The sequence below is a fragment of the Akebia trifoliata genome, chromosome 4 (genome assembly GCF_017979445.1).
Source record: "Akebia trifoliata isolate Shusen 1 chromosome 4, ASM1797944v1, whole genome shotgun sequence".
Taxonomy (NCBI): Eukaryota; Viridiplantae; Streptophyta; class Magnoliopsida; order Ranunculales; family Lardizabalaceae; genus Akebia; species Akebia trifoliata.
Genome location: NC_141378.1, coordinates 10,821,373 through 10,848,813, shown reverse-complemented (window position 1 = coordinate 10,848,813; position 27,441 = coordinate 10,821,373). Strand labels below are relative to the sequence as shown.

The window sequence follows — 27,441 nt, the reverse complement described above, 5'->3', positions numbered from 1 at the left end:
GTTGAGTTATGTATTTATTTATAATTGTTGTAATCGTTAAATGTATAAAATTAATTTTTTTAACTTGTAATTCCGTAATTAAAAATTAAGATCAACAATGAATTCTTCAAGCAAATTAAACTTTTGATCACTGGCAATTTATCAGAGAATCATCGATTATAAAAGTGACAAATTTTCTGGAAAAGCATGTTTTGGGAATTAAAATGAATAGTGGACTGGGACCGGACCGTAATTTCGACATAAGACGCACACGTTTTGGGAAATATTGTAAATTTCAAAAGGATTGGTGTGTTCGAAGTAAAAGTTGGTGTGGCAATAGAATTTCTCTAAAAAAAGAAGAATTTTATCGATGAAAATGCTGCAAGTTTCTTCACTCTGTGCTAGGGTTTCTACATCTCTTCAGTATGTCTTCGTCTTTAACCTGCACTAAATTGTTGGCATGGACGTTAGCTGCTATTCTTCTGCAAATCATCGGCCTCTCGCTCTTCGTTTTAGGGTTTTTCCCTGTAAAACCAGCTCTCTCAGGCTTCAGGTACGTTGGTTTCAACAATTATTTTCATTCGATAAATTTATCTGTATTTCACTTATATTCTGCCCAAATCTAGCGGAACGGAGAGCTATCGTACTCCAACCTGCGATTCCATCGAAGATCTGAACGAGAAAACTGTTCTTCCTCCTGATCAGCTAAGATTTTTATACAAGGTCCTTCTTTTAGTCCTTTAAATTTGTGTAATTTTGATTGAACTTCTGCACATTTGATGAGGATGATTGTGTTGGAAATTCTGTTAGTTTGTGCAGTTTATTTCACTTGTAGTTGTTGATATTTCTCTGTGTAATTTGTTTTTCAAGGTTACATATTTCAGTTTTGAATTTGGGTTTTTGGTTGCTCATCGAGGTCTACGTGGTGCAATTAACTAATTTTTTAGAGTTGCTATTGACACACCAACTTTTACTTATTAGACCCTTAATTTCTTAAATTATTTATCACACTCCAATTAAAGATTAAAACACACCATTCAAATGTTACAAAGGTTTGGTTCGAATTATAAACTCAACATTACAAGACATAACACTCGTTGAAACAATTTCAGTAGTTGTTTACAATTATGTTCTTTATGATTAGGCACAATTATGTTCTTTATGATTAGGCTCATATTAAATCTTAAACTCAAAAAATAGAAATCTAGGGGATAAAAAAACAGACGAGAAAGCTTCTAGTGGCACCCCAACTTTTATTTATTCTCATCCATATACTTATTTTTTATTATTTTTAATTGGGATGTAATAAGTAAAAGTTGGGGTGCCAATATCATCTCTCTCTTTCTCTCAGCAACTGAGATAATCTGATTTTAGGTTGAAGGTGTTAAGTTTTAGGACAGTGGTTAGTGCCAGATGGAGAGTGTGCTTAAAGAAGGCCCTCAGAAACTGTTCTATACTTAGCCTGATTTGTAATCTTTGGTGGATTCAGTAGCTTAGTGTTTGAACTGCTATTTTTGGCCTGAATTATACTTCTTTAGTTCTTACATTATTTTCAAAGCAAAAGTTGTTTGGTTGCACATTTTTTTGAAAAATGTATTAATTCATTTAAAAATAAAAACCCTAAAATCATTTTTTAAGTTGGAAGGAGTTTCAGTTTGGTGATTTTGGTGGACTGAAAGGACGAAAAAATTCTTGTACATTATTAATTTATTTTTCCTCTTTTTGCGAGTTCAACAGACTGAAAGAATAACAAACTCACTCCCACCCCCACCTATCACTTCCATCATTTATAGATCTAGTGCACACAAACACCCTATTTTTGCAGAATTAATTCTATTTAACGAATGCCATGCAAAGAAACCCTTAATTTTCATGTGTTATCAAATTCATAGAGTAAACTGATTGTGTAAATTGTCGGGTTTATTCTGCACCTTATTATGCTCTTTGGTGTGTATGTACCATAGTGACAAAGTTGGGATTCAGGAAAATTCGGCAAGGGAAAAATTTGAAAAAAACTGGCAAAATTCAGAAAAAATGGGGAAAAAAATTAAAATATTTTGTTATTTAACATAATATTCAACAGAATTACAAAATTTCAAATTAAATATAATCTAATTTTTTTAAAGCTTTGTGAATAAGCTGGGATTAAATTGCCTATTGAAAGAATCATGAATTAATCACGACTTTTTCAAAATATTGGAAATTTTATCTATGGTGTGTACACTCTAGAATTTGATGGTCTGTTCTTGTTGCAGGAGATGTCTGAGATCCCTCCATCATTTGACCGATTAATATTGATGGTGTGTAAGTTTTTTGGCTGTAAGGAATACCTCCAAGATCCGTACACTTTGTTTCCAATATTTCTAATCTGCTATTGCAGTTCTCTTGACTATAATTTCAGTTTTCGTTTTCAACCATGTCAGTGTAGGTTATTGATGGTCTTCCAGCGGAGTTTGTGCTTGGAAAGGGTGATCAACCTCCAACCAAGGTTATGATGGAAGCTATGCCATATACTCAGTCACTATTATCAAATGGAACAGCAGTTGGGTATCATGCAAAAGCTGCACCTCCAACAGTTACGATGCCTCGCTTAAAGGTGAATGATTCAATGGTTTTATAAAAGGGTATTTTAGAAACACCCCCCTACTAAATTGGTGATATTAGATTTACCCCTTTGCATAGTGCAGGATTAGGTTTATCCCCTTGACCGTAAGTCAACGTTGCTTTTTCTTGATGATTTAACAGTGAAATTTTGATTTTTTTTTTTTCCTTCTGTAATCTGTATTTACTGTGATTTTAATTCTGTACTCACCGTGTTGCTCTGTATTTTCAGGCAATGGTTTCTGGGGCAATTGGGGGATTTTTAGATGTGGCATTGAATTTTAATACACAAGCTTTCTTAGATGACAATATTCTAGGTTAGTTTGGTTAAGCATGTTGTGGAAGGATAATTGACCAAACTAACTAGAGGTTTTGCAAAGCTAAGTTTATTTTGTTTTCTTAATCCACTGTTGCAGGTCAATTTTATAAAATTGGATGGAAAATGGTGATGCTTGGTGATGAAACATGGATTAAGTTGTTTCCAAGTTTATTTACAAGGCATGATGGAGTTAGTAGTTTCTATGTAAGTCTTCTGTTGTATTGGGATAGAATTCTTGTTTTATTATCATACTTTCATTGGCTCCTCGGCTTTATAGTACTTGGTATTTGCTTCTTGTTAGAAATATCAACATTCTGTCCAACATTTATGCTTTTACATATCACTATTTCAGAAACTTGACGACCACTTAAAATAGAAACCTTAACCTACGAAACTCTAACTAAGAAGTATTCTTGTTCTTCATACTAACGTTGACAAGCCTTGTAGATCTGTCTTTACTTATGTAACTTGTTTTTTCCAACTTGTAATGGATACACTAGTCTCATCTAGACTGATACTATTTTTCTAATTTTAATCCTCTACTTTAGGTCAAAGATACTAAAGAAGTGGATCACAATGTTTCTCGACATTTGGAAGCTGAGCTTTTGACGGATGATTGGAATATTTTGGTATATTGTCTTTTACACCTTGCACTAGTCAATCTCTTTTCGTGGATTGCTATTAAGTGAGACCTGCAATTTCAGTCTGTCAACAACTTTTTCGTCCGATCTCTTGGTGTACATCTATATATTTCATAAGTGACGTTTTTATGCCATCTGCACCTATCATCACAATTAATGTAATATGCAACTTATTTATTAATTTAGCTGCTGATATCGTTTGTATTGTAAATGTTAGACTCCATTGCTCGAGCACTAGTGTTTTCCATATCAATTTGGTTGTCTAGAAGCATAAAATATGGCTTGATTGATGGTAGGCTAGAAGCACTTGTTCATTCATTATCCTTTCCTCATGTGCTTTATGACAGAGTTCTTTTCTTTTTCTATCTTCGCTATTAACCGTGTAGCTCCCTTTTCTCTCTGTGGTCTAAATGTTGGTCCATAAAACAATAAAGGCAACATTCTTTGAAAACTAATTCCTTTTGGTGTTTATTGGTCTAAATGGAAGGAAATGGGTATGGGCTATTCAATGGAAAGGAAGAGATCTTAGAAACAATTTTCTTGAAGATAAAATCTCTTTTGCACTCATATTCGTCAATCTTGATTGAATTTGGGGGCTGTCGATTTGACAACTTTGTGATTATATAGGAAAGTTTGACCAGGGTGTAGCCTTTGTATATTTTCTATATTTATTCTTTTTTGTCCGTTCCCTTCTTTCTTGTGAACCTTTCTTTCACTAATGAGTAAGTTCTTTGTACTAGTACGAATTTTTCCTTCTAAGAAACATTGCATTTTGACAAAGCTACTACTTGATGGTTAATTATATAACTTAAATCTCTATTTTCTTGTTAATTCCCCCCCCCCCCCCCTCTCCTCTTCTCTCTCTCTCTCTCTCTCTCTCTCTCTCTCTCTTTGATTGGTTCTTTTTTCTTGATTACCCATGGCATGAAATTAACGTGTTCTCTTTTATGTTTCAATGCTTATCTTGGTAGTATGTTAATACGAAAGAGAAGAAGTAAAGAGAGTGAAGATCTTAGTAACTTTCATTTTTTTTAAATGCATGCGGTCTACTTTGAACTTTATCTCAGAACCAAGTGTAAAATCGTCCTTCATGAAAGTTGATAGCTACTTAATATGATTTGCAAAATTTTGCCTGAAATGAAGAATTTGGAGTTGACATATATTGGAGATATTCTTCCTTGGTGTCTCATTATGCTTGCTTATGAAATTTCCATTATTATGTTTTTGCAAAAGATTCCCAAGATAGAGTAGTTTCATTGTTGTAATGTTCTTAAGTTCTCATCTATGCTGAGTTTTATTATAAAATATTTTACTACGTATTTGACTTTGAATTTTAGTTTCTTCTTGGAATTCACTTTATTTCTGGTGTGGTCCTATTTCTCACTGACGTTGCTCTTTTAGATTCTTCACTATCTAGGTTTGGATCATGTTGGGCATATTGGTGGACGAAATAGGCAACTCTCTTATCCTTTTTTTATTTACACGATAGTTCAAATGTTATTGTTATTTTGGATTTCTTGTATTTCCATTGGAGCATAATTGAATCTTTGTTCAATAATTTCAGTATCTTAATGACTCCAAAATTAAAGGAGATGGATGAAGTGATCAAAATGATTCACATGAGCACCGTCCGACCCCAAAATCATCGGCACGGACGAACACTTTTGGTTTGTGTTTCCTTATTTCTTACCACTCATATTTATAGTCTCTACTTGATGCATTCGGATTCTATCCTAGTTTAGTTTCAGAAAACTATAGTGCTTAAAGAGAGTAGGTATATATCTCAGCTATACTCTTTACTGTCAAAGCATGAAATAATTTTATTTATTTTTCCTCAATTTTATCCGATTTCATGAACAAGACTTGACTCGTTAGTGGCATGGCTTACTTATGGAAGACTGCTATTTGTTCTAGAAAAAGGTTTGAGTAGTATTTTTGCTTATATGGTTTGGAGCAGGTTATAAGTTTCTTGAGAATTGACATAAAATCTTGTTTACGCTATTCTATTTCTTGCAATAGATCAACTAAACATATCAAGTCAATATGTTAAACGGTCGGAGTCAAATTTGAATTTTAGTAAATTGTCACTCTAGGTTATGTTATGTGATGGTTGTAATAATTGAGTATTTTGAGAGTTTGAATTTACTAACCAGTTGTTTCTATCCTAAATTTCTTTCGCAGGTGGTGGTCAGTGACCATGGCATGACTGAAAATGGGAATCACGGAGGATCTTCATATGAAGAAACTGACTCCTTGGTTCTTTTTATTGGTCTGGGTCATAAGGTCCCAGATTATGCATCAGCAACCCACAATGTAGTTTTCCAGGTAACTATACTGTGAGTCTTTCTGCTTCGTTTGCTCTCAATAAATTTTGATAAATTCTATTGTATTTTTGCCATTAATACCTTAATTATGTCATTATTAAAGATGACTAAATGAGTCATCTGATACTTCAAAGTAGATTATGAACAAAAACTTTCATACTCAAATTACTATAATGGTTTTATTTATTTTTTAAGTGCTGAGATATGGTTGTTTAACATATTTGTTTTAGAGAAATCATATTAAATTAGTTAATGTAACAGTTTTATATGGTATTGTGAGGCTTCTATGGGACAAATCATACTTTGTATTTATGAGCTCTGTAATTGCATATAAATCATCTGAATAATTGATGCTTGTTTGATCAATTTAAACCATGTGACTCGTTCTAACCTTTGTTCCTTTAACCAAATTTCATTTTGTATGAGTTTCTATTACTCCCGGGGCAATAATGTTTCCCCTAAGTTTGTTAGCTTGAGGCGATTTATTTCTCGCCTCTTATTCCTTTTTCCAGGTAGACATTGCGCCAACATTAGCTCTTCTTTTTGGTGTGCCCATTCCAAAAAACAACATCGGTGTCCTCATTGCAGAAACCTTTGATTCTTTGACAGGTCCAATTACTTACTTCTCTCTTCTTTATCAATACAGCAAGTAAATACCATTAAAACCCTAGTAGTTTTGATTTCTTTCTTGAAGGATAAAGTCACATCCCTCTTGTCACCCGACACAGCTGGATCATCTCTGTTTTCTAGAGAGCTGCATGTAATGTATTTCATCATATGCTGAAGAAACAGTTAAACCATATAACTGTACATCTAGACAATCCTATATTTCATTTCTATCAGTCATAGATTAGGGAATAAATAAAATATAGGATTTTTGATAGAGCTGCCATTGGCACCCCAACTTTTACTTATTATGCCTCAACTTCTTAAATTATTTATCACACTCCACCATTCAAACATTACAAAGGTTTGGCTCAAATTATTATCTAAGCATTACAAAACATTATTACACTTGTTCAAACTTCAAACAATTTCAACAGTTGTTTACAATTGTGATTAGGCTCATATAAAATCTTAAACCCAAAAAATAGAAATCTAGAAAATAAATAAATGAGAGAGCTTCTATTGGCACCCAACTTTTACTTATTGTCAACCATTTACTTATTTTCTTTATTTTTATTGGGGTGTAATAAGTAAAAGTTGGGGTGCCAATAGCAGCTCTTTTATAAAAAAATCATGTATGATTTCCTCGATCAATTTAGGGGGCTACCATGTTAATTATTTATTAAAATATGATTGTGCTTTGCTCATATGTGAGTTTTATAGTCATCTGCATTGGTTTTTGTTGTATTATTTGAGAACTTACAGATGGGCAGTGGCTGCGAGCATTGGAGTTGAATTCCTGGCAGTTACAAAGAGTACTGCAAGCACAATTACCTGGGCTATTATGTGGTAGTTCTCCATTTGACGTTAATGACGTGCAAAGCTCGGGATTTGAGTGTAAAGGTAGTGTAGAGCGGAAATTTTGTTGCTTATTTTCAAAAGCTGCATCTCTCCATAGTTTCTGGACATCTCAGAAAGGTCAGACCCGCAGGTAAATTATAGAATTTGACACAATCCTTTTTAAATTTCATCGAACGAAATTTGAACTGAAATGCTATTGACGCTTTGAGTGTCTTTACTCTTTGATTTATATACAGGTCTAATAGTATTGGTGACTTTAAGGGCACAGTTGTAGCATATTATGAATTTTTAAGAACTGCAAGTGAGTGGTTATCGCGAAGATCCACTGATGTAAGTATCACATTTTAACAGTTGCTGAGTTAATTTTAATTTCATATGCGACTGTTGGTAACTATCATGGTTTAAAATTTCGTTTTGTTCCGTAATGTTTCGTACGAAACATTTCAGATTTTCAACTTGCCAAAGACGAAATGACCTCCAAATCGAGAAAATCAAAGTTTTGATATTTTTTTTATATATGATTTTTCTTGGTCTACAGATCTTCAAGAGAGGGAGGGAGGGAGGTTCTCTTTAAAACCAGCATTCAAACTTACGAGAGACCTTGGTCTCTTTTAGAAAACTGGGTGTCATTTAGACCAGCCAGCCCCCATGTTTTGGTAAATATTTGATATTCCTGTGTTTTCAAACTAATGACATGCCCCTTGACCACAATCTATTGTGAAAGACTTTTTAAAAAAATGTTATTAATGTATCGAATTTGATTGTTTTCGGGAATATTTCGTAATGTTTCACGAATGTCTCGGTATCATTTTGGTTTTTGAAAAAATGGGAACGAAATGAAATTTTAAACCATGGTTACTATTGTTTATAAACAGATGAAAATCAATATCTAAGAGTTTGATCCTTGTGCAGAAGCCTCTTAACTTGCTTGCTTCTGGAATTGCAATGATGGTTGTATCGTGTGTGATATTTTTGAAGATTTTATTCCGGTTGTGCAAAGAAGATTACCTTAAGCAAATTCAATGCCTTCTTGACTTGGACAACTGTGGCTACAAGTGGCATTTAGATGAGACTTTTGTTTTGTTTGTCATCTTGATCCTTGTTTTCAGTATGGGCTCAAGTTCCATGGTAGAAGAAGAGCAATATATATGGCATTTTATGACATCCACATTGTACGTGATATTTCTCCGTGAAACAATTCAATCTCTTCCCGGACAAAACTACAAAAAGTATTCTCGTATATGTTCCATCGTTTTGGTGCTTATTTGTGGAAGGATTTTGAGAGGTTGGCATCAAGGGGGTGTAAACTGGATTCATCTTCCCGACATCTCAAAGGGGCTTGAACATTCTGGTCCTCATGTCATAAAATTCATCCAGATAATAACAGCTCTCCTTGTCATCTGTCTTGGCATATCTGCTCTTTATATATTAAGATTGAAAACGATTTTGGTTACGGTGGTTCGGGTATTCTTTTTTATATCCGGATTGTTGGTGTTGGTGCATATCATGGAATACCAAGACCATACATTGGTCGCATCCCATTACAGTTCCACTTTAATTGCTTGGTTAATATATGCAGGCCTTAGTATAACCGTTACGGTATCTGTTTTACTATCACCGTGGGTTATGCCTATTTCGATTAGTAAGACTAACTCAAGTGCTGAACCCCATTTGATGACTCCTCTTTCCATTGATATATGTTCCAATTCTCCTCTGTTGGGATTAAGAGATTCTGTCTTCTTAATTGGATGGGCATACACAGTTTGTTGGTGCCTTCTGCAACTATTACTACAGCAGCCGATAAATGCAATGCCTATTTTGTTGCTTCTCGTGCAAATCCTGGCGAGTGTTCATTATTTCTCAGTTGGTTTGCCGCATCATAAACAGTGGGTTGAGGTCAGTTATGAAACCCTTCATCCTTTTCCACTTTATGTTTGTGTGTGTATGTGTGGAAGAGAGGGAGGGATGTTGATAAATATGGACTGTTATGTGCTCCAGTTACAATGTTGACAAATCTTCAAAACCACAGTTGAAGGTTCAAAAATCTAACTAAAACTCTCCACATTAAACTGCATTCGAATAGAGAATGCACATTTTCTGTCTAAATATATGGGTATTTTTTAAATACTACGCTGTTAAATTGGTGATATTAGATTTCCCCCCTTGCAAAACACAAGATTATGTTTACCCCCCTTGACCGTAAGTGAACGTTGCATTTTCTTGATTATTTAATGATGAAATATTGATTTCTTTTTTTCAAAATGCTCTTCAAATACTTGAATTACTAAATCAAAATTTGGAAATAAAAAATCATAATTTCACTGTTAAATCATTAAGAAAAAAAGCAACCTTGACTTACGGTCTAGGGGGTAAACCTAATATCACCAATTTAACAGGGGGGTGTTTCTAAAATACCATTCTCTATCAATTGACTTACTGTAGCACCACCTTGAGGTTGTGACTTTGATCCTAGCGTAAGATTGTAGGAGGGAAACATTTTAAAATTGGGAACAGTAACAAAGACTCATTAAATAATGCTGCTTGTGAGCTCACCCTCATCCTTCAATCCGAATGAATGAGATGTTCTGGTCCTGCAAATGTTGATGGAAGTTCTGCTATATTATCCATATAGCCTTGACCAAATCATACCCTTAGCTTTAGAAAAACACTTTCCTTGGTAAGATTTGAAATCTTACTAAGGGTCGTTGAACTCAAATGGCTTACCAAATTGGCAACTCAATACCACAGCCCTCTAAATTTTATGGAAAAACTCAGATAAATTTTGTTGGGCTTGACTCAAGGTTTTGAAAATGGATGGCTACTCAACTCCCACCAAACACCCAAATTTAAAACTAAAATTTAACAGTGAAAAATAATTTTTGTTTTGTTTTAAGTTCATAGAATTTTCTCCTCTACATCCCTGTGGCGACGGATCATGTTTTTGGATGCCACAAGGTGAGCTCAACGATCCATAGTAAGATTTGAAATCTAATTTAGTAAGGCTAGCCTTACTCTGAGCTTTATCTGTTGAGCGACACTGAAACTGAGACCCATACATCCATCTTTTACCATGCCCATCATAACAGGGATTAACCCACAATTCCGCAACATATTGTAGGAGCCGCAATTTCAGGTAGTAACATCAGACACTCATTTTCTTTTATTTTCTTCTTTGTAGGTTTCTGCCTTATACTTTTTGGGAATGGCAGGCCATTTTAGTCTTGGGAACAGCAATACCCTAGCTACTATCGATGTCGCTGGAGCTTTCATAGTAATTGTTCTCTCTCCTTGGCTTAGTTGATCCAATTTCCTTTTCATACATACACATTGTTTTTTCCATTATAGTTACATTGAATATATGGCACTTCTAATTACATTGAAATTGTTTCTTTGGTTTCCAGGGCATCTCTAGTCACTCTACGTTACTTGCTGGCATCTTAATGTTCATAATTACCTATGCGTCTCCACTGTTATTTCTTCTTAGCATGACTATGTATATACCCATGAAGGACATGACCTATCTTTCGGCTTCCCTGGATGCAGACTTAGGACATCTTCTCCAGATGATGATCGGCACTCCTTGTCTTGTTCCCTTGGGATTGAATTCAGTAACGTTGACTGCGTTCACCATTGTATTGCTGCTCATGAGGAACCATTTATTTGTTTGGAGTGTCTTTTCACCGAAGTAAGGCTTACTGACTAAACCCAGCCAATAAAACAAGTCTTCTAGACTACAGAACCATATATATAGTTATATACTCTAGCAACTATAGGGCTGTATGTTTTGTAGAAATTCTAGGGTTTGGTATCCGCTTTTTGGGAGGTGGTCCCAACGAGATAGCCTAAAAATCAATCCAATTGGTTATAATTGTCGAACCGTGTTGAATTTTATCTCAAGAGATTTCCCTAGCCGGACATATCAAATTGTTGTTTTGTAGGGAAATGCTTATGTGGATGTCTGCACTGCACATAATTTTCTTCATTTGCAACAACTAACGGCATATTTTCTTCCTACAGGTACTTGTATGTTTGTGCTTCAACTGTGTGCGTCTATATTGGGGTGTTTGTAGTAGCTGTGACCGGGGTTTATACATGCTCAGTATTTTTATTACGGAAAAAGATGCTCAGTTCCACTGGAAACAACACAAACAGAAACCTCAAGTGATGAGAAGCCCAACCATCGATTTGCCCAAGCTAAGGTGTACAAATCACTAATGTTTTTCCATTTACACCAATTAATTTAGAGAAATTATATATATATATATTTTGGCTCTTATTCTTCTTTTGGAACTTCTATTGGTTGCTGTTGTTCGCAGTTGTATGTTTTGGCTGGTATGGTTTTAACTAGGCAAAATGGATAACTTGTGAATGAAATATTGTGAGAGAGGAGTAGCTGTGTTTTTTTAATAGAAAGTACTCTCTTCAGGAGTTTATCATTTTTATTTTAGGTTTCATGTGTTTTTGTTGTAAAATCTTTAAGGAGTTTGAGGGATTTTTTCGGAACGCTTTTTATTTATATACAGAGCTATTTGTAAGGTCCATGAGTAACTTTTCTATTTAATTATCTAATCACGAACCATGTTTTAGGGGACGATGAACCTTTACGAAACATCATTTTTTAACCTTGTCAACTTATTAAACCTATTTAACTCTTATCATACTATATCATGAATTATATTTTTAGAAAGCGATATATTTTATTTCGTCAATTAAGGATATATTGTAATGAATGAATTCATTTTAATTGATAATTTATTTTTATTTAATGTAATTTGAATTATATTAAATAATTTAATTAGAAAAATAAAGTTAATATTTACAATTATGAATGAAAAAGCTAGGCATCATTTTGAGGTAACCCTACTACTTCTGTTTACATTTGGGATAGCCCTGGGATTTTAAATTTGGTGACATTCCCCTTGACTGTGGTCTTCTGTGTTAGACTCACAAATACGATAAAAAAAAAATGCCCTTTTCATCAACTTCTTGCTATGATATATTTTATGTTTTCTTCAGGATTCCATTATCTCGAATAACTGGGTAATTTTTTTGAAAAGTTATTTAACCTCGTCTTCAACTTCTTTCCAAAAGCCTTGATTTTTCTTTCTAAAAATGAGGTTGAAGTGGTCGACACTGGATTTTTTTGAGAAAAATGGAGAGCCTGTATGATTGTCAGGGAATTCGTTTTCAAGGGAGTAAGATTTCCTTTGGGAATGATTATGGGAAAAATGAATTTGGTGGAAAAATGAATTTTACAGTTTGATTGCACCTTAAAAGAAAGTGTCATAGAGGGAGTTGGCTTTTGAGCTTTCAGGGTGGGGAGAATAACATTAGGAGGTGCAAAAATTATTTCTGGGGGTGGCGTGGCAAAACATTTTCTCTTCCATGCGTAATTGGTTTCAAAACATTGAAGAGTGAGGGCATTTAGACACTTTTACATAAGTCTCTCATGAAAGACAAAAGTCGAGGGGTATCTCTAATTTTCACCAAAATCAAGAGATGAACCTCAAAATGACCAAAAAACCAAAACCTTACACTTGGTGAAAGAAATGGTAAATGTCGGAAAATATGATACAGTCAGCCTAGGTTAATCTCTTCTTTTAACAAAATCCAACGGTTCACACCTAAGTACGACAATCAGCTCTAGCTGACACTAACCTTGCACTAATCCTCAAATCTGAAATAGATTTGATTACCTGAAACTTGATAAAAACCCGAAAATACCCCGAATTCATTAACTTCCTTTTACAACAAATCCCTGTAATTTTCAAGAAAGTTAAACTTTCATTTGGTCCATCAGAAAGTCTCATCGTTTCTCTCTCTTTAAGTCTCTCTTTCAGAATTCGGACACACAAAGACAAAGAGAGAGAGAAACAGAGCAAAAATGGAAGAAAGTGGAAACAGAGCAGAAGCAGAGAGATGGCTTGGAATCGCAGAAAAGCTTTTAATGGCGAGAGATCTAATCGGATCGAAGAGATTCGCAGTTCGAGCTCAAGAAAGAGATCCATTATTAGACGGTATAGATCAGATCTTAGCTGTTGCAGATGTTCTCTTAGCTTCCGAAAAACGAATCAACAATCACTTCGATTGGTACGCGATTCTCCAAATCGATTCTCGATCTAACGATCTAGAACTCATTAAACGTCAATATAGACGTCTAGCTTTACTCTTACATCCAGATAAGAACAAATCTGTTTTCGCTGATAACGCATTTAAACTTGTTTCAGATGCTTGGGCTGTTTTATCTGATCCATCAAAGAAATCCCTTTACGATAATGAACTTAATTTGTTCTTGAAATTTGACCCAATTTCGTTAAACAATAATAATCAACTAATTTCACAACCAGCTATTCGAAGGAGTGCTAGAGAGAAGAAAAAGACAGTAAAAGCTACTGAATTTAGTAGTAATTCTAGTAGAACAACTGAATCTAGGGTTCCATCGAGATTATCGAGTTTCTGGACTGCATGTCCGTACTGTTATAATATGTATGAGTATCCTAGGGTTTATGAGGATTGTTGTTTAAGATGCCAGAATTGTCGTAGAGCGTTTCATGCCGCTGTGATTCCGTCTCCGCCGAATGTTGTTTCGGGAAAAGAGGCGTATTATTGTTGTTGGGCTTTCTTCCCTATTGGATTTTCGGGTTCTAGTGGTAATACAAAAAAATCGGGTGGTTTACCGAATTGGGTACCCTTTTCTTCAATGTTTCCGTTCCCTTCTCACGAAGGAGAAATTCCAACTCCAATGCCAATGCCAAGACCAAGACCACAGAATCCGACTACATCAAAAGTTAGTTCGGACAAAGAAGATGATAGTTTGATGGAGACGGATGTTTCGGATGAAAGTTGGGATTCACGGGCTGAAAAGAAGAAAGGAAAAGCTGTGAATGATAAAAAGAGTAAAACCCCTAAGAGTTCACCTGCAACGAAATCAAAGAAAGGAAATGTGGTTGAACGGGTGGAGATACCCGAAGTTGCAAAGCCTCAGAAGAAAATGAAGAAAACTGCGAGGAAACAAACGGGTAGACCGCCCAATAATAAGACAATTGGAGGAAGATCGGACTTAGAATGGATAGATATGGATTTGAATGTGGAAGTTAAGGCTGACGTAGAAGAACCCGAAGTTGTTAGAGGTGAAGGAGAGGAGTTAGGAAACATAGATGAAGATGCCACTGAAGGGATTGGGTTTTTTGAGGGGCTTGATGATATATTGGGTAGTTTGCCAATACTTTCGGTTCCAGAGGATCAGAAGGTTGAGAGTGCATAGTTGGTATGGAGTTCTTGAGAAGTAGAACTCCTCTTGTTGTTTGTAAGGTTATCGGTTAGTGTAACATTTGGCAACCCTGAGTTCCTTTTAACAGGTTGCTTTTGTAGTTGAACTTTAATGTATAAATTGAAGCAATGTGATCTTATCCTACTTTTGACTATTTGTTCTGTGAAGCATCCATCACTGATTTTGAAGCTCAGAGTGACTCAAAATTCGTTTGTAGGTGGGCTTACTCGACTCGTGGAGTTACTATCTTGCTACTAACATGATGCTTTCATCAAATGTTTATGAATGAATCAGTCAAGAAACAAGATATTGAATAATTGACTAACTTGATGATTATCTTCGGCATATCTATCATTGTCTCCCCCCACCCCTACACACCCATGAAAAAAAAAAAATTCGACCCACAAACATGGGTCAAGTAGGCTCATCTACAAACTAATTTTTGAGTCACTCTGATAGATAAGCAAGATATTGAATCATTTGGCTTATCTATCATTGGCATCTCCTTCCACATTTTTTGTTGAAAGCCCCAAGTTTCTCATGGAATTTATTATCAAGCTGAATCACTTAACCTAGTTGCGTTCCGTCAAGTAGGCTCTTCTAGAAACTACTTTTGAGTCCAATAGATGAACAAGATATTGAATAATTGGCTAAGTCATCTCTATCATTGGCCTCTCCTCCCACTAATTTTTATCAAAAATCCCAAGTTTCTCGTGGAACTCATTATCAAGCAGAATCTCTGAACCTAATTGCATTGCCAAATTGGAGAAGAAAATCAGAGAATTTTGTATTATAATTATTCATACTCTAGTTTCGACTACTCTGCATTTTGTTATTGCCTTATTTAACTTGCATCAGCACAATTAATGTGATCCTTTTTTTTATTTTGGTTTCTCATGGATTTGGTCCCATTGCCTCTCACAATGTTTCTCCTTTTCCTCTGGTGGGCAATATTGGCCAGGAAGAGGGTACTGCCCATGTTACCTAAGCCATTGATGAGGACTTCTGTTTTATTTTATTTTGTTTATGTGTGCGGGCAAACATTTGCGAATCACAATTGTAGCAATGGTTAGAGGTGATACCATCTTTGCAAATAAGCTTTTGGGCCATCAATGATACCGATGAGCAAAGAAAAGATTGAATTTGATAATCATGTTAGGTACTTTTATCATTTCATTAAGGATCTATGATATCCTTTGTTCCCAAATATTTTTTGCAGGCTTAATGGCACTTTGATCTTCCATGCAGTTTGTTATTACTCTATTACTTTTCATTCATCTTTCTCTTTGGATTGGGAAGCTTTGTTTTTGGCCTTTGATATTGGATTATTTAGTAAACAAGGCGATTGAATGTTGAACTTTTGAATGAGGTTGACACCGAAAATTTCCAGCAAATCTTTTTAAGTATCTGTTAAAGATGATGGTATAACAAGCTGGCCAATTTGATACCATTGGGCTAAGTCACCACAGTTCTCATAGTTGATGGATTTGGTCTTACTATTCTTGTTGTAGGATTTCTTAATCTAAGATAACCTTTTCCCAGAATTCTTTTCTTGCTTCATATAGGATTAGATGTGCCATTGCTTATTCCTAATCTAGAGAGTAAACAAATCCAGGGATCACGATGTTTATTATCTTATCTTCAAAACAATCTGAGGACAGTGTGATTTCAGATATGCTCATAAATAAAAAAAACCCTCTCAATTTTGAGACTGAAAGCGATTTCAACCAAGGAGAATTAGGGTTTATAGGCTAAGAATCAGAGAAAGGTTAAACAAAAATCTAATCAGAAGAACAATTGAATGATCTTGGATTTCAAAATGCAATCTTCAATCGAAGCTAAATCTTCCCATTAGCTTCTGAGGTCATAATTGATTTCTCCTTCGGGGGAGTCGATTCTTCCTCTGGTTTGATTGTAAGATTAAATTCCGTAGTCACCATAATTAACTAAAATGATTTTCTATGAATTTGTGGTTCTTCATGTAATTTAAAAGGAGATATGATAAGAGTTGGATATGGTCCATCCTAGGGTTGGCACTGAAGCTCATTGAGGATTTAACATAAATACCCCTTAAGATTTATAAAATATAAAGATTGGTAGACTAAATGAAGATGGTTTCATACCTATGTTTGGAGTTTTGAAATCCCATAGATTTTTTTTAATATGAGTTTTTTCATGAAATTTAAAAGGCTGTGGTGTTGGATTGCTAATGTCGTAATTGATTTGAGAAAAATCACCCTTAGTAAGACTTAAAATCTTACTAATCAGTGAGGAAAGTGTTTTTCATTTGAAAAGGGTTGAAAGCGCTATCATCCTGGTGGGAATTTGGTTCACACCTGATGCGATGCGTCATCTATGGTTACTGAGTTAGTAAGACAAGTCAGCAATATTCATGTGATACATGCAAAAATCCTCCCTTTTTTTTAACAAACCGTACGCAGGCCCTGAGGCCTGAGCCCCTCACAATTAAGACATCTCGAAAGAAGTGGAAGACGATTCGGCAAATAAATAAGGATTTTTTTTATTATATTATAACCTCCCTTGATAAAAAGTAATATTTTGAAAACAACCTTAAACTTCTAAAATTTTAGTTACATTCTTGAACTTTTGATCTTCCCACAAGTCTAGGGCAGTTGATGGATCAGGTAGATCGGATTTGGGCAATGAAACCAAACCCATTTATTTATTGGGTCAGGTTGAGATAGGCTCTGTTCATGCTTAGGGTTTGATTTTTTGAACTTGAAAGTTAGGTCTGTGGAGTGGCCCCCTATTGAGGACCCCTCTCGTCTTGACTTGTTGAGCCTGAAAGCTAGGCTTGAATAGTTGCAGGTCAGGTAGGATTTGGACATACATACAGATTGGACTTGGACTATAATTTTGAGACTTGATGAATTGGATCATTTATAATCGGACCTAAACCCGACCCGACCCATTTAGGCTCCATTGAATGGTAGTACTCTTGATCCAATGACTAGCCTTCATCACTTAACCAATCAGTTCGGTTTTTGATGTGTGGGACGAATTGTAGTAAACAGTAAAAGGAGGCAAATCAAATTCTTTCATTTTATTTTAAGAAATTAAGGGAGGTATTTCAAATATTCTTTATTAACAAGAGAGGTCTATATATGAAAAAAAACGTCACAGAATATACATTAAAAAACTCAAAAAACCCCACCATTTGAAACAGATGGAGCAATCAGCAGGGCAAGTGTTATCTCTATTCTTTCGGTTTTCGAATTCGTTTTAGTTTATTATTTTCTGCTTCTTCAGATAAAAAGCTTCTTCAGCACTTTGGGTGAGCTCTCCCTACGCTTTCCTTTTCTTCTAGTTTCGTTGTTGTTGTTGTTGATGTTTTTTGGTGAAGTTTTCATGAAACAGAGTATAATTCTGCACAGTAAAATCAGGAAAATCTTTATCGGGTCTATGACATAGTTCGTGGATCCAGACCATTTTTTGTTCCTCGAGATTCATATCACAGTAATGGAAGACCATCCAACAGTCTGGGTTTAGAGTAGATCTCCTCCTGAAGCTAATTGTAGGTATCATTCTTAAAAAGAGGAAAGTTCTTCTATAAAATCAAATGGGTTTCAATGGTTTTGATCTTCTTGCATCCGCTTTTAAGTAATCGACCTATATGTTTTTTTCTCTGAAGTTGGGGTTGTTTTCGTTTAAGCAGAAAATTGGGATGAAATGGGCAATTTAATGGCCTAATGTAGTTGAACTCACAAAATCGAAGGTGGGTTTCGTAGATTATGAGTGGTTTTAACCGAAATTCATATTGGGAGAGATGTTAAATTAGAAAACAGTTTGAAGATGGAGGGGGCTTGAAGCCGAAAATGGGATGATGTCAGATTTTTTTACAACATGGGTAGATAGAATCAATTGAAGTAACAAAGGAAATTTAATGGAAATAAATTTAATTATTAATTATGATGGTTAATAATGGATTATGTCATTGATTGCCACTAAATTTCATAGTCGCCATCATTATCGTCATCAAATCCTTACCCAAAATATGTATGCTTAGCTGAATGAATCATGTTCATTCTTTCAATTCTATGTTATACAAAAGGAAACAAAAAGATCACAATTCATAGTAGGATATTACAAAGTTTTTGCACTATGGCTAGCTTGACATAATCCTCCTCCATCTGGGCTTTGGATTGAAAATGTAGCACAAAAAGAACAACATATGGTGAATTATTTCATCGTTGTGTGATACATGCTCACAACATTTTGAATAAGCCATTATTGTTCAATATACCACAACCTGGCCATCGCTCATGGAAATTAGCTATGCGAATTTAAAAGTCCATCCAAGGGTTGGAATTGCTAAGGTCTTTAGGGATTTGGTATAATAACCCCTTTGAGAATAATTACTGTTCGTTGTTTTGAGTAGTGTTTTTAAAGGCGTGCTAGGCTTACATCTTGTGGTGCACCTCAAGTTTGAGTTCATTAAAAAAAAAAAAAAAAAACCTTGAGAGATAAGGATAAATGAGAAAAAAAAAAAATGAGGCGTGCATCTCACGCATCTCACACAAAGATGCACCAAAAATTATATACGCCTCACTCTGAGGTAGTACTACGGTGTATCCCTTTTGGCCGAGGCATTCGACTCAATTTAATTTTCATGTTTTTTCCTTTTTTTATTTATAGAAATTATATATTTATTTCTTCTTCTTTTCCTTCTTTTCCTTCTCATTTATTTCTTTGTTGTTGCTAGCATGCAACGTAGTTGAACCACTTCAAAATATATCCAGATGGACAATTGTAATATATGTAAAGAAAATTGTTTAATTGAAATGATCTATAAATAATTTTTACAGGCTTTAGTATTATGTAGAGGACGTTGTCGAAAAAATAATATTCAATAGTATGTTTTTCTATAAATATAAACTAGTTATGTTCTGCAAAAACATAGATGTTTCTCTTTTATTGGAATATAAAATAATAATATTTTATATTACTATTAATGTAGGGAACTAGGGATTAAAACTAGGAATTCGATTATATGAATTTAAAACTTAAAATATGGAAATATGTGTATTATTTATTTAAAAATATTTTGCATGTGAACCTTACTCTTTATACCTCGAGGCTTGCGCCTTGAGGCGTTGGCCAATTGAGCGCCTTGTCTCATGCCCCTTTGTTTGAAAATATTGATTTTGAGTATGAGAGAGCCTCTTGAGAGATATCCTTAAGCCTCCATGGCCTTGGAGAAGAAAAATGAGTTGTGTAGAGTGGTGGGCTCCTCCTCCTCCTTCTCTTGGTTGGTTGAGTTTGCTTCTCAACCCCCACTTGTAGCCATTACTAATTAGGTTGTGTATACTATAAGGGCATATTGGCATGAAAAAAAAGTTCTTCTCCCGAGAACTTGTTATTATCAATGGGATTCCTCGAGTTCCACTTGTTTCCTCAGCTTTGGCCTTAGACAACCATTCATACCCCGTTTGGGCAGACAATTCTAACCATTTTGATAACTGGATTGCTCCCAACGTGTTTCCCTAAGGGGAGGCTTTGCTTGATTGTCACAGTGAAGCTCTAACAAACCCCTTAGAGTTCAAACTTGGTTGGAAGACCATTCGAGGGAAAAGAAGAAAGGCAGTCCCTCCTCCCGCCATTAGTCCAGACCTGATCCTACCAAATCAGGATCGAACCTGAATTTATAAATAAAAAAGGAAAAGAGAATATGGGTGTCATCCATACAAATAAGTGGTGTTTGTTATGGCTGTTGATAACCTAAATGTTGTTTGATTTTAGTGGTTATTTCATCTCCATACTCATTTTTATGCGATCTTCTAAATTTGTCCACCAAAAAGTAAGCAAAGTACCTGATAAAATGTGCCATAATGCTTTGAGATTCATGCCATTCCATTCATTTTTCACCCTTCACCTATAAGTAGCTTATCCAGTTGTTTGTCTATGGTGTCACATTTTTTTTTCTTTTTTCTGAACATACATGCTACTCATAATTCAGTTAATAACTTCATCCTCTCTCTATGCCCCTCTTACTCCACCTTCCTCTCTCAATTCATCATTTATTTATGGGTAGTTTGGAAATACCCCTGGATCGGTGATCTTAGGTTTAACCCCTTGACCGTAATTTAACGTTGTGTTTTCTTGACGATTTAACATTGAAATTTTGATTTTTTTTAAATGCTCTTCAAATACTTAAATTACTAAATCAAAATTTGGAAAAAAAATCAAAATTTCACTGTTAAATCATCAAGAAAAAGCAACCTTGACTTGTGGTCGAGGAGGATAAACCTAATATCACCAATTTAAGAAGGGTGTGTTTCTAAAATACCCTGTATTTTTTTTTCATTTTTGCCTCCGGAAGATTCAATTCTCTGGATTTATTCATTATTTTAAGAATTTTAGCAAAAAATTTTAACTTTTCTGGTTCAATTATTTAACTCTCATGTCAGTGAGCAAGTGCGATACAAGAAGCAGTTTTCATTGGAGATTGTTGTCTGGTGTATCATATCATTCATAGCACGGCATCAAACCATGAAAACTAGGCTCCGGGCAAATACCAGAAATCATGTCAACAAGAAGGATGTGGAAGACTCTAAGTTGATTACACTGAAAGGGGAGGAGATCATGTTGGGTCATGTTGTATGGGTCAGAGTACATAGTGGTTCATGGTGGCCTGCACAGGTTTGTGGAATATGTTTTTGTATGCGGAGGACCTTTCTGCTCTTGTTGCTTTCTGGTGATGAGACCACGGTTTAAAATGTTGGAATGTATCGGTTGATATGTATCAGTTTCAGCCAAGACCAATATGAAACATTGACCCTGAAACATTCAATGTTTCAGGAATATATCGGGTTTGTGTTGGAATGTATCAGTTTGTATAAAATGTATTGGCCGATACCGTATCGGTTTTTTCATTAACTGAAATTTTCAATCGATACGATATTTTAAAACATGTTGATGACTGCGGGTACCACCGGAAAGATGTTTTATATTAATTTAGCCTGGAAACCAATATTTTTTCTTTTCTTTTTTGCTAGGTTGTTAATGAGGACATGGTGAGTGGGAATATTAAGCCCAAGAAAAAATTAGTGGGTGAAATTCTTGTTCGACTTTATGGAACATATACTTAGTTAGTGCTCTTATCCTCGCTTAATTGTTTAATGATTTAATTGCCATGTAGTTTATATAACTTAGTAACTCTGGTTTTTCTTTCTTTTGCAGCTTATACGTGAACCCTATGAAATACCGCTCTGAATTTGAGGATGTGAGCATTTATGAAATGGCTAACTCCCTTTTTTAGTCTTCTTTTTAGCAAATACCCTTAGTTTCCTCTGCTGTTTTATTGTGTTTTTTGGGCTTATTCATACAGTACCTTTGGATTCTATTCAGATTCTCAAACAAAATAATGGTAGTTATCGTGAAACATTTCTGAAAGCTTTGGAACAGGCAAGTTTTTGTTGCAGACCGTTATGAAGGCTGTTGGTTTAATTATGAGAGCTTCTATTGCCACACCAACTTTTGCTAACACCACCCAATATATGTGTGCTAATTCTTTTGTGATTTACATATGAATTGGGGTGGCATTAGCAAAAGTAGGTGTGGCAGTAGAATCTCTTTTAATTATTCGTGCATCTCTTAGGGAATGGTATCTGAGACACAACTGAGTTTTCCCTATAATTTTGGCTCTTGTTGTAGGATATTTCTCAATCAAAATCTCGTAGGTTGACTAGAGATTCCAAACTGAGAGGTTAGCCTATTCTTTAACATGAGTATATGTGTTGCCTTCGACTTGTTCAACCTTACCTTAGCCCTTCTGTTTTGTACAATTACATGTGCATAATGTGTAAATGAAATTCTAATTAACAATGGTCTTTGGATAGTTTATACTTGTTATCTCGTTTATTTTTAGCATGATTTGTTATGCTTCTCCCGTGCAATATCTTGTGTTTGCATTACTGAAGTGCATGAGATGATCATACTGGATATCAAAATTTTTCGTACATGATGAGTTTGTCTAGGCAGATATAAGTAGCCACATAAAAATTGGCAAAAACAATCTAGTGATAGACTATCATCTAAATCTGAAGTATATAATTGTGCTTTGAACAAATACTACTTGAGCCACACAAGTTTATGTACCAAACTCGTCAAATACAATGTTTCTTAGGTGATATCCCAGTGTTGCATTGCTAGGATCAAGTTGTATTGGGCCTTCTATATGTTCTTCCCAAGCACATTTCCTTGTAAAATCACATTTTTGACATTCTTTCCTTAAGAGAGTTAGTTCTAGCCCTTGTAGCAGCCAAAAGGCACTAAGTATAGGCATTTTGGCAACTGGAGCAAATCTATATCATAGTTCCATATTCTTATGAAAAAACTGTCACGAATCTTCGTTTGATAATGTTAAAATGTGACAGCTATCCAATTTTTTTTTTTACATGGTATTTCCTCTTTCAATTGTGTGTTTACCATTGAGAAGGGGGATTGAGTAAGATTATTAAATTTTTTAGAGCCTGTAAGCCCTACTGCGAGAGAATAAATGGCTTTAGAGATTTTTTCGGATAGAGGAGAAGTATTCGTTATTCTTAATAGAAAAAAACTATGTTTAATTTATTGAAAAGAAAATAAAATTTTGCATGCCTCTTGGACTAAATAAAATAACTAGTTTGAGAAAGGAATTTACTAATTTCGTGATTAATGATATATGTTCAATAATTGACACAAGTACAGTGGACCAGAGTAACCTTTTTATGTCAACATGAACTAGGTAGGATCACTATCACTATTTTCTCATGTGGGAAACATGATGGGATACTCATGAATGTAATCATTAAGCTTTGAATGATATTCTTTTATCAAATATTACCTTAGCAGAATTTTTTCTTGATCAAGGCTAAATTGGATGCAATAAAAAACCAATTTTATTAATTGAAAAAAATTATTCTTTTTTAAAGGGGGGAGGTTACTCTCATTAATAGTACTTTCTCGAGTTTGCCCAATTATTCTCCGTCATTCATCTCCATCTTGACAGTTCTTCAAATTCTGTCTTGTTGATTAGCATAAGATTTGTCTTCCCAAAAAGGAGGTAGGCTATGGATTCAATGCTTTTAAGAAGATGAACATAACCTTTTTGGGAAAATAGTTGTGAAGGCATAGCGTGGATAGAGAGTTGTGGAGAATGGTTATTGACTCAAATATGAAAGTAGCTATAATGAGTAGGCATTGAAAATTCAAGATACTCTCGTATGGTCGTGTTGTTGGGAGGCATGTCTAGTATCCACAGTTTCATAAGGCCGTTATATTTGGTCAGGGTCCAATTCACCGGTGGCTATAAATTGGAAGAATGTATCATGCAGTAATTTTCCGTTGTATGTAGATTTCCCCTCTTTATGTTCCCTTTTTGGACATCAAAGACACCATGATTAGCCACTGCATCGTCAAGGAGCATAATCTAATTTCATGCAACTTGAGTTTAAGAAGAAATCTTAATGGTTGAGAAATAGAAAAATGACAAATTTTAAGTCATCACTTTACAACAGTTCGACTCAAGCAGATTACCTTTCTTTCCTTGTGAGAATCCATTTCGGGAGCTTGGGTCCCTCCAAAGTGGCATTTTTCGTTTGGATGGTGATTTTGGATGAATACTCACAGTGAACCATTTGATTAACAAGGGTTGTAAAACTCCCAACTTGGGCACCATGTGCAATAAGGCGGATAGAAACCATAAGTTATCTTTTGTTGTTTTCAACTAGGAGGGTGTGTGAGTGGGCCATCTTCTATCAATTTAGGCCATAGAGGACAATTCCAAAAGTGTGTTTTTGATTTATTCAGGAGATCAGTAGCTGACGTGTTGTCTCATAAAGGTAATACCTGAGGATGCTTCCTTTTGTGGTGGTTTGGGCCATTTGTAAGGAGCGGAATAATTGTGTTTTTGGAAACAAAGAAGATAATGTGGAGCCGATTGTGTTAAGTCCACGGGGCTGATGATGTACAAGTGGTCTTCCATAATAGGAAACTTCAGGGACATTCAATTTCGAAGACTTGGTGTTTGCAGATAGGAAGAATTAGAAAATTTATTTAGTAGCTTTCTTTTGTATTGAAAGTTTTTCATGAGTTCCTCTCATTGTTCCTTAGCTCCTCCATATTTTTGTTCTTCTGCATCTTTCACCCTTGTTAAACGGATCCTTTTTTTTTTATATGTAACTTTTAGTTGATAAAAGAATTTCAGAATTTATACTAGTCGGCCTTGCATGACCTAATAACCTACTTCATCTAATGGATAGTGGATCTTTTGTCTACTCACTTTTGTCTCAAAAAGTTATTCAGTCTCACAAAGAAAAGGTAACCCTAGCCAAGCATATCTTCACAACTTAAAAACATCCAAGATTGTTGTCTAAAACTCTATATTATATATGATACCTTGTGTAGAAAACATTACTTCAGTTATTTGTTTAAATTGGCAGATCTATTTCTTTTAGTTGTTTCTCTCAAGTCTCAAAACACATTTTTGTTTGAAATAAAAATGAAATAATAAACAGAGAGTAGGACGAGAGAGGAAAAATAAACAGTTTTATGAGAGCTTTACATTTAAACATAAAACTCAAGTGAATGAAAGTATCTTAGAATATTATGTAAAAATACAATTGTAAGAAAAAGGAAACTATAGAAGGTTGGACAAAAGTGGGAAATGGTTCCACTGGTCCACCGGAGGATCAATGGGAAGAAAAACACTGTTGTTTATAGATTTTGTTGCATTACAGTGGATGTTTGATATTAACCTTAATTAGTGATTATTTGAATAGAAGTTGCACCTACATATTGTTGAAAATACTATCAAAGTCTTTTTGTAACTTGTTTAACAGTTGGCTGTTTATTTTAGTTATAAGGCGCCCAATTTGTGTCGTATTTTAATTGGACAATAATATAATTGGAGCTATTTGAGGTAATTTGATTCAAGCATCCTACAATTCCTAATGATTGATGAAATACTTTTTTTTTGTTGTAGAAACAACCATAGCTGAAGCTTCCAAAAACAAAATGTCAAAACAAGATGGTACCAAGAAAACAAAGGCGGTAGATGGCTCGAGTTCTGTGAGTGCAACTTTTAGCTTCCCATGTTTCACCAATAGCTGGTACTTGTGTTCTACTAAGGTTTAAATTTAGCCTTGAGGCAATGTTTCGATCAGGAGAAAAGCTGAGGTGGTCTCAAACGAAGCATTCCTAAAACATTGCATGTTTCGTTCTAGTCTTGGCCGAAATCAGAACGTTTCCTCCAAACATTCCGAAACAAAGTCAAACTTTAAACCGTGTGTGTTTTGGGGTGAAACTTTTTGGGTCCTGTATTTTATGCAGCTTACTGTTAAAATCTAAACACTCTCTTTACCAGCAACATAGTAACTTGGGAAATCAATCGGAAGGAAGAGCGATGAGATCAAGAACAAGGAAAGTTGTTCGTGTTGCCGAAAATTCAAACGGTGATGCTTCGAGAAATGGAAAAACAAATCAAGATAGTGTTAAGAAAATTAGCAAGGAAGACAATACCCGGATTTCTGTGAGTTTATCATTCTAGTGTCTTGCTTTCGTCTTGTGTGTTATAGGACTGTCAATGGATCATGCCCGGATCAGATCGGGATCAATTTGGTACCGATCCAATTATGATCGGATCAGATCCAGGACTGATCCGAAAACTATCGGATCATGTTTTTATCAGATCTCAGTGTTGTCCACATCCAGATCCAATCCATAAACAATCGGATGGGAGTCCGGATCAGGCCAAAACCAATTTTATATACAAAATTTAATCAAATTTTATTTCTCAACAAATCTAAAATATAATTTATATACTTTCTAACATATTATTGGATCAGAACATGATTGATCCGATCCAATAAAATACTGGATCAAAACCTCATCGGATTGGATCCCTATCAGAATTCCAAAACATCGATCCAGACCCAAAGTTATTGGATTGGATTTTGGGTCTCATCCTATCCATTGAAAGTCCTAGACTGTGTTATTGCACTCACATTGCTCATTCAAACATTAATTCGATTCTCTCAGGAAAAGAGTCATCCAGGAAAACAACTTGTTAGTACACGAACAGGAGTGAAGCGCGGGGATCTCTCTTTGGATAAAGTTGGTGTTGAGGCTTCTAAAAGTGGAACTCCAAAACAAGATGGCATTCGAAAGAGACACAAGTCAATTTCCCTGAGCCCTGTGAGTATGCTTGTCTGATTTATGGAAAAAACTTTTAAGCACCTATCCCGCTTCAAAATTTTGGTAGAACCCTCTCCTTTAGATTACCCATGGTGTGTTCAAGGAGATATCGCAATATTAAAGAAAATGGAGGGGTGTGAAATAAACATAAAAAGCCACATGTCATGTTATGAGGAGCGTTCCTCCAAAATTTTGAAGCATCCTGACTGCTTCAAAGTCAGACTCCTGATTTATTGTCCCGCCTTTGCCCATACACTGATTTATGACTTAAACATGCTACCAGGGAACACACACATCAGAAAAATCACCAAATCCGAGTGTGCGACGAATTAAAGTGATGCAAAGTCTTGGTCTTGTTGCTCCATATGGGTCTCCATTCAACCGAAATGGTTTCATGTTGCCAAGTTTGTGATCTACTTCAACTTAAAACTTTTTTTTTGTCAATGTAGCACACCAGGATCCCTTTTTGAACACATGGGTTTAATCCCATTTCGGATCTATTCGATATCTTTGTGCTTCGACCTCATGTGCAACACTTTTCATACTAGGTGGTTTGAGGGTTGCATAAGTTATGAGAAGGAATTTTGCTAAGTTGACACTTCAAAATGAGCTTTGACAAAACGAGCCCTATTTGAGTTTTGACCA

The 27,441-nt window shown here is 35.1% G+C and overlaps 2 protein-coding genes across 13 annotated transcripts; both read left to right on the top strand.

Moving 5' to 3' along the window:
• The first annotated feature begins 325 nt into the window (after positions 1-325).
• LOC147403729 (Alkaline-phosphatase-like family protein) lies at positions 326-11,715 on the top strand. Of its 9 annotated transcripts, none has more exons than XM_086439430.1 (17): positions 346-532; positions 606-702; positions 2,235-2,279; positions 2,408-2,575; positions 2,813-2,897; positions 2,997-3,103; positions 3,448-3,528; positions 4,942-4,994; positions 5,105-5,207; positions 5,722-5,865; positions 6,377-6,473; positions 7,236-7,461; positions 7,568-7,661; positions 8,247-9,227; positions 10,510-10,602; positions 10,733-11,016; positions 11,349-11,715. In XM_086439430.1, the coding sequence occupies exons 1-17, from the start codon at positions 405-407 to the stop codon at positions 11,494-11,496; spliced, it is 2,934 nt and encodes a 977-aa protein (XP_086295556.1). In that variant the 5' UTR covers positions 346-404; the 3' UTR covers positions 11,497-11,715. The 9 variants fall into 9 exon arrangements, with proteins under 9 accessions (XP_086295563.1, XP_086295561.1, XP_086295556.1 ...); XM_086439429.1 differs by having other exon boundaries at positions 347-532; positions 8,244-9,227; XM_086439435.1 differs by lacking the exon at positions 11,349-11,715 and having other exon boundaries at positions 340-532; positions 8,244-9,227; positions 10,875-11,015.
• Positions 11,716-12,207: 492 nt separating this feature from the next.
• Positions 12,208-27,441, top strand: LOC147403728 (uncharacterized). 4 transcript variants are annotated; one of them, XM_086439442.1, is made up of 12 exons: positions 17,760-17,896; positions 18,006-18,095; positions 18,126-18,140; positions 21,030-21,261; positions 21,618-21,709; positions 21,802-21,844; positions 21,970-22,026; positions 22,276-22,327; positions 25,586-25,671; positions 25,967-26,131; positions 26,641-26,796; positions 27,080-27,441. In XM_086439442.1, exons 2-12 carry the CDS (start codon positions 18,082-18,084, stop codon positions 27,206-27,208), a joined length of 1,041 nt encoding a protein of 346 aa, XP_086295568.1. In that variant the 5' UTR covers positions 17,760-17,896; positions 18,006-18,081; the 3' UTR covers positions 27,209-27,441. The 4 variants fall into 4 exon arrangements, with proteins under 4 accessions (XP_086295564.1, XP_086295568.1, XP_086295565.1 ...); XM_086439439.1 differs by having other exon boundaries at positions 17,762-17,896; positions 17,980-18,095; XM_086439441.1 differs by having other exon boundaries at positions 17,781-17,896; positions 17,966-18,095.

Coding starts and splice junctions, on each gene's coding strand:
- LOC147403729 (XM_086439429.1), top strand. CDS start 405: ATGTCTTCGTCTTTAACCTGCACTAAATTGTTGGCATGGACGTTAGCT. Junction 703..2,234: donor AGCTAAGATTTTTATACAAG/GTCCTTCTTTTA, acceptor TTCTTGTTGCAG/GAGATGTCTGAGATCCCTCC. Junction 10,603..10,732: donor ATGTCGCTGGAGCTTTCATA/GTAATTGTTCTC, acceptor TTTGGTTTCCAG/GGCATCTCTAGTCACTCTAC.
- LOC147403728 (XM_086439438.1), top strand. CDS start 13,216: ATGGAAGAAAGTGGAAACAGAGCAGAAGCAGAGAGATGGCTTGGAATC. Junction 21,710..21,801: donor CTTTATGGAACATATACTTA/GTTAGTGCTCTT, acceptor TTTCTTTTGCAG/CTTATACGTGAACCCTATGA. Junction 25,672..25,966: donor CGGTAGATGGCTCGAGTTCT/GTGAGTGCAACT, acceptor TCTCTTTACCAG/CAACATAGTAACTTGGGAAA.